General features: G+C 32.5%; 1 protein-coding gene across 1 annotated transcript in view; it reads right to left on the reverse strand.

Moving 5' to 3' along the window:
• The window catches only part of LOC127716353 (uncharacterized), a 133,449-nt gene that overhangs the window by 26,965 nt on the left and 92,914 nt on the right, over nucleotides 1-13,570 (reverse strand). The window contains exons 44-54 of the mRNA XM_052222524.1: nucleotides 12,732-12,821; nucleotides 11,676-11,785; nucleotides 10,281-10,368; nucleotides 9,524-9,670; nucleotides 8,636-8,815; nucleotides 7,637-7,735; nucleotides 4,504-4,616; nucleotides 3,758-3,908; nucleotides 1,650-1,767; nucleotides 982-1,183; nucleotides 310-376 (exon numbers count right to left, since the gene is read on the reverse strand). Coding sequence (XP_052078484.1) covers nucleotides 310-376; nucleotides 982-1,183; nucleotides 1,650-1,767; nucleotides 3,758-3,908; nucleotides 4,504-4,616; nucleotides 7,637-7,735; nucleotides 8,636-8,815; nucleotides 9,524-9,670; nucleotides 10,281-10,368; nucleotides 11,676-11,785; nucleotides 12,732-12,821 — 1,365 coding nt within the window. The remainder of the gene's footprint in view (nucleotides 1-309; nucleotides 377-981; nucleotides 1,184-1,649; nucleotides 1,768-3,757; nucleotides 3,909-4,503; nucleotides 4,617-7,636; nucleotides 7,736-8,635; nucleotides 8,816-9,523; nucleotides 9,671-10,280; nucleotides 10,369-11,675; nucleotides 11,786-12,731; nucleotides 12,822-13,570) is intronic.

The following is a 13,570-nucleotide window of genomic DNA, read 5'->3' on the forward strand; positions in this document are numbered from 1 at the left end:
TCAGAGATTAAATTTAAAAAAAAAATATTTTAGTTCATTTCTTGCGATTTTCAATATACTTTTGAAATAATAGTTTACATATTTGATTGTTTTTTTTTAGACATGCCTCCCTTAACAGCATAAATTTTAGGTTAGTGAAATTTTCAGACACTTAACCGCCATTCCAGAATCTGAAGGACTATTGGTAATTTCCTTTTTTGTTGTGTGGTCGATGCTTTTGAAAATATTACCCAGAATGCATCAGATACTAAAACAGATACACCGGTAATCATCTCCCACTGATCAATAAATAAGTGAGTTAAAACTTACTTTAGAATTCTTAATTTCCATGGTCATTTCCAATTCAGGTATTTTATCTATATCATCTGGAATCCAACTGTTAAATAAAAGATAATAATGTAAAATAAGATGGGGTAACTAAAATTTGAACAAGGCCAATTTGCTGATAGAAGATATTTATAAAATCATAATAACATGCTGTCTATTAGTAGAACATTTTGCTAAAATTAAATGTCTAGTTATATCTTAACATCATTTATGTCAGTATTTTTATAAAAAAAAAAATTCCTAATTAATCTATGTCTGCAGGTAATGCATATTTTTCTTACATAAAACAAGGTGAAAGATCATTCTGTTTTTTTACTGTGAAGTTCATTTTACAACTAGAACCATGTATACATGGTTTCTCAATGATAAGGTAGAATTTAGGGTCAAATCGGCCCTAAAATTAAATATATTTCAATTTACTCAAATTTGCACTAAAATAAATCATTGAAGTTTTTTGTTAAAAATGTTTCCTTTTCAAGGATTATGCAGCTATGAAATAACAAAAAATTCAGTAAAATGACCAAATTATACAAACACTTGACTCATTCATTTTTAAGAAATAATATGGAGCACAACTCCTTTAAAATATATTCACATAGGAAGTATATTTTGCATTTTATTTTTAATTGGCAAAAAATATTTAGGGCAATTTACCAGCTGATCTTTTCCTTCACTAAATCTTTATGAATCTGTCTTGGATCAACAATCGTTCCTTTATTCTCACTAGTAGGCAAATCATCTGGACAATACAGTATAGCTACATCCTTGGCCATGTTTGTACTAATCTCCTGTAGAGCACTTATACTCTGCTGCATCTGTACATCAAACTCTGTATCCCTGTTGTCTGGTAGTACATCTACAATGACAAAAAATATATTTTTTAAAAATTTGGTTGGAAATTGAGATGACAAAAAAAAAATTTGGTTCTTTCTGACATGTTTGATTTGGTACAGCTCTGTACATTTCCATATCTATACTTATCTCATGTAAAACAAAATGCCCCCTACCATCAAAGGCAGAGAATTAAAATCTTAAAATCTATATACCGAGGATTCATTTATTTTCGTGGGTACCAATTTTTGTGGAATAAGGAAAAAATATATTTTTGTGGATATTTGATTTTGTGGTTTACAAAAGCCAATAGAAAATCTGTATTTTCTTAAACATTTAAATTTATGGACCATGTAATCCACAAAAATTAGTATCCCACGGATTATTGAATCCACAGTAACAGCTGTTACTATTCTATTTCAAGAAATATACAAATGTTTGCTTCTTTTCCAACTTTACACATTAACAACTGACAATAAATTAAAACTTACTAATGAGTTCTCCTATGGACACTGTATGAAAATATTTGGTACACTGTAGGAATGGCGCACTAACACTGTGGGCTCTGGTTATCAAATCTGCTTTGAACAAGAATGGTTCTCTGGTTCCCTAAAAGACAAATACAAGTCGTATTTTATTGTTCTTAAGAAACAGGATTTTTGCCTTTCAAAATACTAATGGGCACAGCACTTTTCAAGTTAGTGTATTAATTCATTCATTTAAACTGGTGAGAGTTGTAGTCAGTATAGTTGGTTTTTCAAATGCAACTTCATGAAAGCACAAGAAGCAATGGCTATAACACCAGAAATGAAAGTGAAATGTATCTTATACAAAGAAAAATGTTAAAGAAATCCTAAATATTCTGCATTTGCTGCCTGATAAAAGTAATGTTCATGGAAAAAGGAGGCCTTATCAAATGAATTCCATTATCTTTCCCATATAAATGATATAATCAAGACTGTATGATGCTTTCATTGCACTTCCTGTTTATATATGAGAATAAAGGGAGGATAATTTACCATTTACATGATTAATAACTTTAAAAATCAAAATCATATGTGTGTTAGCCACTTCTCTGGAAACTAATCAATCAATATGAAGTTTTTCAAATTGTCAGTTATTAAATGAACTAGAGTGCACACACTGAAATGTCTCGTCTGCTTTACTGACCATTGATTTTATGTTAAAAGTCTTAAAGATAAAGGTTTTACTAAAAGCATTACAGAAACTTGAAATTTTTAAAGATCTATGACAACGAGGATAAGGTCAGATAAATCGTGTAAGACAAACATATACACCTTACAATTTCACCAAATATAGTTGATCTATTGCGCATGCTAATTGAAAAACAGACCAAAAATGAGGTCAAGGTCGGATGATACCTGCCAGACTGACATGAACATCTTGCAATCATTCCATACACAAAATATAGTTGACCTATTGCTTATAGTACTTCAAAAACAGACCAAAACACAAAATTTTAACACTGACCAATGAACCATGAAACTGAGGTCAAGGTCCAATGATACCTGCCAGACAGACATGTACACCTTACAATCATTCAATACACCAAATATAGTTGACCTATTGCTTATAGTACTTGAAAAACAGACCAAAACACAAAAACTTAACATTGACCAATTAACCATGAAAATGAGGCCAAGGTCAGATGAAACCTGCTAGGCTGACATGTACCCATTACAATGATTCCATACACCAAATATAGTTGACCTACTGCTTATAGTATTTGAGAAACGAACCTAATCATGTAACTTTAACCTTGATCACTGATCCATGAAATGAGGTCGAGGTCAGGTGAACTCTGTCAGACGGACATGTAGATGTTGCATGGAACCCATATAAGTTAGTGAGAAATTCACATGACAATTAAACTCAAATTTTTTTTCAAGCAGTCACTGAACCATGAAAATGAGGTCAAGGACAATGGATATATGTTTGACGGAAACTTTGTAACATAAGGTATCTGCATACAAGATATGAAACATCAAGGTCTTCTACCTTCTGAAATATAAAGCTTTATACAAATAGTTTATGCCGCCGCCGCCGAATAGTAATATCTATGTCTCGCAAGGTCGCAGGCGAGAAAAAATAGTGTTTCCATTTATCTTTACAAAATCAGAAAATTCTTTCTGTTTTAATTTAGATCCCCGTCTATTTTGATTTTGATATTTGTTATTTTCTCCTTTTAAGTCAACTAATTGTTTTACTAGGCTGAATTGGAGGTTTGTATCGACAGACACAAATGAGTACCTCATTAAAAATAAACAAGAACGTGTCCATAGTACAAAGATGCCCCACACGCACTATCATTTTATATGTTCAGTGGACCGTGAAATTGTGGTCAAAACTATAATTTGGCATTAAAATTAGAAAGATCATATCATAGGGAACATATGTTCTAAGTTTCAAGTTGATTGGACTTCAACTTCATCAAAAACTACCTTGACCAAACACTTTAACCTGAAGCGGGACGCACAGACCGAAAAACATAATGCCCCTAGGTGGGGCATAAAAAATCTTTTTCTCCACACAGTCAGGACAAGGTATACAATAATCAGTGTAAATATCTAATCCATACCTTTTTCTCCACACAGTCAGGACAAGGTATACAATAATCATAGTCCACACCTTGGAAGTTATCCTTGATTAAAGTACTGATTGTTTCATGGATAAGGTCTAGTATATTCTTAGGTCTGGCTCCCTGGACAATAACTGTCATATCATAATCACTGAAAAATAGGATAAAAAGCACTACTGAACATTGGATATATTCAAGTATTATAATTCTTAAGTTGGCTCTCTAGACAAAAACTGTTGTTTCGTAAGTTCTGAAAAATATGATAAAAGTACTTATTGTTCTGCTCCATATGGTCAAGCATATTCTGGGCTTCCTGTACAATTGCTGTCATTTTATAATCACTGTAAAATAATTGATTGTTAACAGAGGATATTGAACTATTATGTGTTAGTTTTATCACCAACCTTTTTATATGCTTTGTAGAATTTGTATAGTCCAATCCAAAGGTACTGCATGGAAATTTAATTAAAATCTGTGAACAGTCAATAATGTAATAGGTGAGTCACTGTCTAATTTGAAATTTTTTTCATAACTTTGTCTTCTTACATCCCAATCATATTTAAGTGTACATAAAAAATATTTTGATATGAGACATTCACAAATATCATCTTATAAATGTATTCTCTACTCTACAATCATGTTCAGAATATACCATGTTCATTTGAATGGCTTTTCTATAATTGTCCTCATTCAATATATAGAATTTTACTGCATTGTATTAATAATATCTAAAATCCATAACTTACTTTGTCTGTTTTACTAAGGCGTAATGGTCATTCTTCTTTAAGATGGAACCTCTTTTCCACATAAGATCCAAGAACTCTTGGTCCATTTTAAAACCTTGGCTAAACAACCTGGCCTAAAAAAACAGCAATAAGTGAACTTACTTTCATATACATGTATGTATTATAAAGTCCCTTGTTCTTATGAAGTTTTGCATCAGAAATGAATAAGAATAGCATTTGTTAATCCTATCCATTGATAGACAGAAGTGTAAAATCCTGTTCTTTTATTTTTTTTTAAATTTTTGTCCATTACTTCTGTCTTATATTGTCTGCTGGTGGACTGCAAATCCCTGAGGGTATCATCAGCACAAGAGTGCTTTGGTACTGATACGATTTATAACATACATCAAATTCTCAGTAGATAAACGAGAAGGTTAAATAAGGCCATATTTAAGGCTCCTTTAATTCCAAAAATAAAAAAAATTATATTAAATCTATCAAATAACATCCTTTAGATATTCACAAGATATTAGAACATCAGATATGAATATCTTTATCTTTAAATTCTTTTAATTTTTATTTTTGCTATACATCTTAAAATTCTTCCATTTAAAATTTCATGCAAATCTGCCAAAATAGTCAGTCTCCAGATTATATCATCCTAATCATTTATAGAATTAACATAATTTTGAAAGGAATGAAGAAATTGACTATTTTTGCAATTTCAGAGGCCAAATGGTGGGTGGCTCTTATCATACCACCTCCTATAGAAATTGTTTAGAATCTAAGTTTCAACTCCAACAGACAAAGATAACCTAAGGTGGATTTGGCTATTCTTTTTAGTTCCCTTTTGGTCATTCAGCTTCTCAAGAAATGAAGTATTCATGCATCCTAGCCTCTAAAGTTTCTGGGTTTGAGTATTCCTGATGAAGACAAATCCAGACTCACTAAAGTAATAAAGTACATGTATTATTTCTTTTCTTTAATGAGAAACAATTTTGTAACTATACCTGTGCTCTACTGAAGAGTCCTGTATTGTTACTATACCTGTGCTCGATTGAAGAGTCCTGTATTGTCACTATACCTGTGCTCGATTGAAGAGTCCTGTATTGTAACTATACCTGTGTTCTATTGAAGAGTCCTGTATTGTAACTATACCTGTGCTCTATTGAAGAGTCCTGTATTGTAACTATACCTGTGCTCTACTGAAGAGTCCTGTATTGTCACTATACCTGTGCTCGATTGAAGAGTCCTGTATTGTCACTATACCTGTGCTCGATTGAAGAGTCCTGTATTGTAACTATACCTGTGTTCTATTGAAGAGTCCTGTATTGTCACTATACCTGTGCTCGATTGAAGAGTCCTGTATTGTCACTATACCTGTGCTCGATTGAAGAGTCCTGTATTGTAACTATACCTGTGCTGGATTGAAGAGTCCTGTGTTGTAACTATACCTGTGCACGATTGAAGAGTCCTGTATTGTAACTATACCTGTGCTCTACTGAAGAGTCCTGTATTGTCACTATACCTGTGCTCGATTGAAGAGTCCTGTATTGTCACTATACCTGTGCTCGATTGAAGAGTCCTGTATTGTAACTATACCTGTGTTCTATTGAAGAGTCCTGTATTGTCACTATACCTGTGCTCGATTGAAGAGTCCTGTATTGTCACTTTACCTGTGCTCGATTGAAGAGTCCTGTATTGTAACTATACCTGTGCTGGATTGAAGAGTCCTGTGTTGTAACTATACCTGTGCACGATTGAAGAGTCCTGTATTGTAACTATACCTGTGCTGGATTGAAGAGTCCTGTATTGTCACTATACCTGTGCTCTATGGAAGAGTCCTGTATTGTCACTATACCTGTGCTGGATTGAAGAGTCCTGTATTGTAACTATACCTGTGCTCTATTGAAGAGTCCTGTATTGTCACTATACCTGTGCTCGATTGAAGAGTCCTGTATTGTAACTATACCTGTGCTGGATTGAAGAGTCCTGTGTTGTAACTATACCTGTGCACGATTGAAGAGTCCTGTATTGTAACTATACCTGTGCTGGATTGAAGAGTCCTGTATTGTCACTATACCTGTGCTCTATTGAAGAGTCCTGTATTGTCACTATACCTATGCTGGATTGAAGAGTCCTGTATTGTAACTATACCTGTGCTCTATTGAAGAGTCCTGTATTGTCACTATACCTGTGCTCGATTGAAGAGTCCTGTATTGTCACTATACCTGTGCTCGATTGAAGAGTCCTGTATTGTCACTATACCTGTGCTCGATTGAAGAGTTCTGTATTGTCACTATACCTGTGCTCGATTGAAGAGTCCTGAATTGTCACTATACCTGTGCTCGATTGAAGAGTCCTGTATTGTCACTATACCTGTGCTCGATTGAAGAGTCCTGTATTGTCACTATACCTGTGCATGATTGAAGAGTCCTGTATTGTCACTATACCTGTGTTCTATTGAAGAGTCCTATATTGTCACTTTAGCTGTGCTCGATTGAAGAGTCCTGTATTGTCACTATACCTGTGCTCGATTGAAGAGTCCTGTATTGTCACTATACCTGTGCTTTATTTAAGAGTCCTGTATTGTCACTATACCTGTGCTCTATTGAAGAGTCCTGAATGGTCACTATACCTGTGCTCTATTGAAGAGTCCTGTATTGTCACTATACCTGTGCTCGATTGAAGAGTCCTGTATTGTCACTATACCTGTGCTCGATTGAAGAGTCCTGTATTGTCACTATACCTGTGCTCGATTGAAGAGTTCTGTATTGTCACTATACCTGTGCTCGATTGAAGAGTCCTGAATTGTCACTATACCTGTGCTCGATTGAAGAGTCCTGTATTGTCACTATACCTGTGCTCGATTGAAGAGTCCTGTATTGTCACTATACTTGTGCATGATTGAAGAGTCCTGTATTGTCACTATACCTGTGTTCTATTGAAGTCCTATATTGTCACTTTAGCTGTGCTCGATTGAAGAGTCCTGTATTGTCACTATACCTGTGCTCGATTGAAGAGTCCTGTATTGTAACTATACCTGTGCTTTATTTAAGAGTCCTGTATTGTCACTATACCTGTGCTCTATTGAAGAGTCCTGTATTGTCACTATACCTGTGCTCGATTGAAGAGTCCTGTATTGTCACTATACCTGTGCTCTATTGAAGAGTCCTGTAGGTAGATAAGTAAACTTGTACTCTATCTTGCTTTCTCTGATTCCTTCTTCTTCTGTTAGATATGGCCATGGTAACTATAAAAATAACGGATGAATCTATAAACACAAATCAAAAAAAATCAAATCGAGGTTATAAATCAACTTATCTTAAACACAAAAGATAACTCTCCACCTATAAATAGGGCTGTGATTATAAATTCACTGTATTTTCAAATACTGTAATTTCATAAATTTTTGTGTGATTTATAATAGCCATTTCAGAAAATGGTGTGTACAACTAATGCTATCAAAATTTAAAATTTGAGGGTTTTTTTTGTTAAAGCTATTCTTTGAAAATTTGGCAATAGTATAAACATTGCAAAAATTTCTGATTTCAAGATTCTAAATTAAGTTTTGATTCAGATAAAAAGACAACCCTCTTATTTTGTAGTATTCAATTCTAGCATCCTGAAACCCCTTTTCTGCACAAATTTCAGTCTATTTTTGTAATTTTGACCTTGTGCTTAGACATACTGAACATAAAACCCATAGAAATTTCCTTTCCTTATATGTGACCATAAATCCAAGTAAGTTTGCAATACCAATATGTAGGATTTGATTTAGATTCTGGAAACCACTTTTCTGCTAAAATGTCAGTCTATTTTTAGCAGCTACGACCTTGAGCTTTGACATGGTGGCCTCAAAATCAATAGGAATCTTCATCACATTTTACATGTGACCATATATCTAATTAATGTTGCGATCTAATATAAAGCATACAAAACAGAAATGACTGACATAGTGACTTACAAGTCAAAATCTATATACCCCTATACTATGTTTCGTGGGATATCATAAATATTGAAATACTTATACTCTACACACTATGTTTTAGTTCCCATTTCATAATTCAATTTCAAAAAAATCCAATTTCTTAAAAAAAAAAATTTCATAAACTTGAAATCAAAGATGAGATGCATGTGCTCTATTTCTTACATCAACTGGTTCCTTTTCTGGTAAGAGACAAGGCACAATATTCATCTTCTCTCCATCCTCTGGGATAGGGAAAGTCAGATCGAATGCCTCTGTTAATCTCAACATCCACTGATAAAGACTGGAGTCATAATCTTTCCATATCTGTGGTATATACTTGTGGTAGAGTCTTCCTTTGGTTTCCTTAAAAGTTAAAGGACATTTGTATTTATGAATTTAAATTAATTTATTTAACTAGCAAACCACCTATAGGGTTGACTTGTGTGATGAATAAATACAGCAACATTGACTTCACCAATCTGGCAGTAAAACCTATACTTAAGATGGGTGACCATTTGATTGTAAAGTTTGAATGAATACATAGCTATGTCTGGTGGGATGTTGAATCAGATGCCCTGTCTTACGGGAATGTGCCATGCTCTCTGCATGTTAAAGACCCTTGCAACACTATACAAAATATTGCTCCTGGATATTAAGCAAACAAAAATCAATCAATCAATATCTCTAAAAATCTACAATACATTTTAAGTCTGGTATAGTTAAAGTGATTCCAAGCACAATCTGATTAAATTACAGATCCTGTGTCCAAGTTTTGCTTTAATACAATGATCAATTCTATTTTCTCTTTTAAAGACTTTTAGGGGTCCTCTGGTTTTGTTGGATTAATACAGGCAGCTTCAAAAATTTGAAAGCTGAAATTTAATTGGCTGATATAATAATTACCAGAACAGAAAGTAAAACAGAGTGGTGTCAGTTCTTTGTAAGCAAAGCTTGGACACAGGATTTGTATTTTAATCAGTTTGTTCAAAGCACCAATTTAATTAACTTACTAAAATATATACTGTGTTTTCAGAAGACTTTTAGACATGCTCTATGACTTTATGACCTTACCCTGATAGATTTTTCATTGACAGAGACAACTTTTGCCATCACATCTACAATCCACTGTGGATTTATGACAATTTTGTCATTGAGAACCTCTGTGTCAAAGTACTGGACAATACCAAGGTCGTCTAAAAACTGCACAGCAAGCTTGATCTATGAGCATAATAGAAATCATTTTAATTTGAAACACAATGTTGAAGTGAAGAAAATATTTTATGGAGTTAATATTTAAAATCTGTGTTCATTTTCCGGTAGCATTTTTATTGCATATATAAACTACATTTACATAGATTTTGAAGATAACAATGATAATTTCACAACAATAGTGTTGTTGTTTCACTGGTGTGCAAATATTCATGAACTCAAATAATTTTTAAAAAATTGCATCTGGCAACAAGATATATATTTTTAAGAAAAATCTATGTACTGGATTTAAAAAGAGTTTTCAAAGATAATTTTGATATAGTTTTTGATAGATTTTATGTACATTCTATACAAATATTGAACTATTTTTCAGGATTTTCTTTCATAACATTTTTTAACAATTGAAAGGATTAATTAAAAAAATTCAGTTACAAATTAACATGTAAAATTTGCATGCAAAATTTAAGCAAAATCTGTGACATAGTCGATTTACTATTCCTTGACCTTAATACCCATCCATAATACTCATCTTAACCAAAACATTGTCACAGGCCAGATAATAATGAAATGATCTGTTTGAAATATGTTCATAAAATTTAAGAATAATTTTTTATCTTACATCTTTCTCATCGTTGATGCCATTTTCCTGTGAAAATTCTTGAATTTTTTCCCAATCTATAATGTTACTTTTATGTTTGTTTCTGGCACTGTAAATATAAGTACTATGATCATAGTAATTTTTAGGAAAATAAATAGTACATAATAATTACAATTCTAAGTGCTTACTATGTCAATTTCCATAAGGTATAACTAAATAAATGGAGAAATGTGTCCATGGGACACAGATGATGCCACCGTTTGTATATAGCATTATAAAGGGGCATAACTCAAGAACGGTAAAAGTGACTTAATCTGTATTATGTGGTAATTAGCATTGTGTATAAGTTTCATAACATTTGGTTCAAGCACACTAAAGTTGAAGAAAGGAAACTAATTTTGGGATGTATGTACGTATGGATGTACGGACAGACTAGGGTAACACTAAATGACCCCTCCGCCGTGGCGGGGGCATAAAAAGTATCATCAATCAAGAGTTGGAATTTAAACTTTTAACATGATTTTATAGAAATTTAATGAGAAGAGTGGCCATTTAATCCCTTGCTACCTTTTGCAGCATGAGACAATAAACAGCTGCGCTATGAGCGCATGATACGCCCGTCGCTTTTTTAAAGAATAAAGTTCAATAACTTCTCAATGTCATTTCAGAAATTTATGAAAAACTAAAGGGAGGTTAGCTTAATAGATATAAACAAAGTTTCATGAAAACTGCTCAAAGCACATTAAAGATATAGTCCGAAAACTGGAAAATCACCCCCTTTTCATGAATAAAATCGGAAACGTAAAATCTAAAATTTATAAAAATCAAAAGGGAGCTTATGTCAATAGATATAAACAATTCACCAAACTTTCATGAAAACTGCTGAAAGCATTTTTGAGTTGTTATCCGAAAACTGGAAAACACCCTTTTTTTTAATGAATAAAACCCAATAACTCAGAAATATAAAATCTAAAATTAATAAAAATCGAAAGGGAGCTCATGTCAATAGATATAAACAATTCACCAAAGTTTCTTGCAAATTGGTGAAAGTGTTTTTGAGTTATTATCCAAAAACTGGAAAATCCCCCATTTTTAATGAATAAAACCCCATAACTCGGACACTTAAAATCTAAAATTTATAAAAAACGAAAGAGAGCTCACGTCAATAGATATAATCAATTCACCAAAGTTTCATGCAGATTGGTTAAAGCGTTTTTGAGTTATTGTCTGACATGTTGACGACGGACGGACAAAGGTATACCATAATACATCCCATAAACGGGTGTATTATAAAAATGTATAGAATTAACACATCTGATGTACATTTATATGTGAAAATAATAGCATGACTACATGGATCATAGAAGTATGATCCATGGAATAACAATAAGTTAATTTGTAAGTAAACTAGCTTACGTGACTATACTTTCTTCAAGTTTCAGCCACAAAAGTGGAATTTTCATTTTCATTTGAGGACAATAATTCAAAGTAACATCTACCAGTGTCTGTTGTAATTCTGCTATATTCTACAAAAAACAGTAGTACATGTACAGCAAAAGGACAAAGAAACTAGCTACTTGAATGAGAAACTTCATCAGTTTTTCAATTATAACTGCAAATATTATATATAGAAAACAGAATAAGAGTGTGGGACTTCAGTTAAAAACCTGGAATTTTTTAGTTCAGATTTTTCTCATACAATTATTATTTTTTACATACTTTATCAATCTATTTGCTACTTTATACATTTTTGAATAAACATTAATCTACTATTTAACCTACAATGCCCTGTATGGACCCGGCATAATAACATACCATGATCTTTAAGTATTTCCATTTTTTTACATAAAGTTCTTCAATCTTTTTGCTATTTTAAACAATTTTTACCATAAATAACATTGATCGATTAAAAATGCAGTGCCCTGTGTAGAAATGACAGCGGTTTCTTTTTATCTGAGGGTACTTCTGTAAACATTTATCTATTAATTAACTTACAGTTCCCTGTGTAGAACTGACAGAGGTTTCTTTTTATCTGAGGGTACTTCTGTAAACATTTATCTATTAATTAACTTACAGTGCCCTGTGTAGAACTGACAGAGGTTTCTTTTTATCTGAGGGTACTTCTGTTAACATTTATCTATCAATTAACTTATTACAGTGCCCTGTGTAGAACTGACAGAGGTTTCTTTTTATCTGAGGGTACTTCTATAAACATTTATCTATTAATTAACTTACAGTGCCCTGTGCAGAACTGACAGAGGTTTCTTTTTATCTGAGGGTACTTCTATAAACATTTATCTATTAATAAACTAACAGTGCCCTGTGTAGAACTGACAGAGGTTTCTTTTTATCTGAGGGTACTTCTGTAAACATTTATCTATTAATTAACTTACAGAGTGCTGTGTAGAACTGACAAAGGTTTCTTTTTATCTGAGGGTACTTCTGTAAACATTTATCTATTAATTAACTTACAGTTCCCTGTGTAGAACTGACATAACAGAATTTCTTGATCTGTGGGTATTTCTTCCTCAATTCATCTTCTCTAATGTCTGGCATTGGAATCTGAAGATGTCAAAAATAAGTAACAAACAAGATTCACTGACTTGAAGCTCATTGTGTACCCAGATTACTCTTTATATTTGGTTTAAGAGTTTATTGACAACCTAAGTTTTTAGCTCTGAACCTTACATAGGTATGGGGGTATGTATCAACATAATTATTTTCACCAATATATATCAGGTGTTGAAAATAATAACTTATTCTATCAAAATATCTTCTCAGAATTGCTCCATACCACAATAATCATCAAGTTAAATACTTTGTTCATTAACAGACTACTGATTGGGAACTTTCTGAAAAATTGGTAAAGACACAATATTTTTGAGCAAACTAAAAATAAACCAATCCTGACCTATAATTCTTTAGTAAGAAACCCTACAAAAACACATATGTTTTGGTTTCCCATATCCAGTTTTTATTGATAACATTTCATTTTTTGTAGTTTATAGCAATTTTTTACTAAAAACATTGCATATGGTATGGCATAACCAGATGAAACTTGGTGCCATATTCAAAGACCCTACGACTTGGTAGTCACTTACAAAATGTTTAAAAAATTTCATAAATGTGAAAGCTTTTTTAAATATAACTTTTTCGACAAAGAGGAAGTATAATAACAAAGAAACTGAAAATGCCACATGGTATGGTATACCAAGATGAAGATTGCTGCCATTTATAAAAAAGTTAAACTAGTAATTATAACAGTAATGTGTTAGGCAGATGAATGGATCATGAACAGTGGGTAAACCAGT

This window comes from Mytilus californianus, unplaced genomic scaffold, assembly GCF_021869535.1.
Source record: "Mytilus californianus isolate M0D057914Y unplaced genomic scaffold, xbMytCali1.0.p SCAF_9, whole genome shotgun sequence".
Lineage (NCBI taxonomy): Eukaryota > Metazoa > Mollusca > Bivalvia > Mytilida > Mytilidae > Mytilus > Mytilus californianus.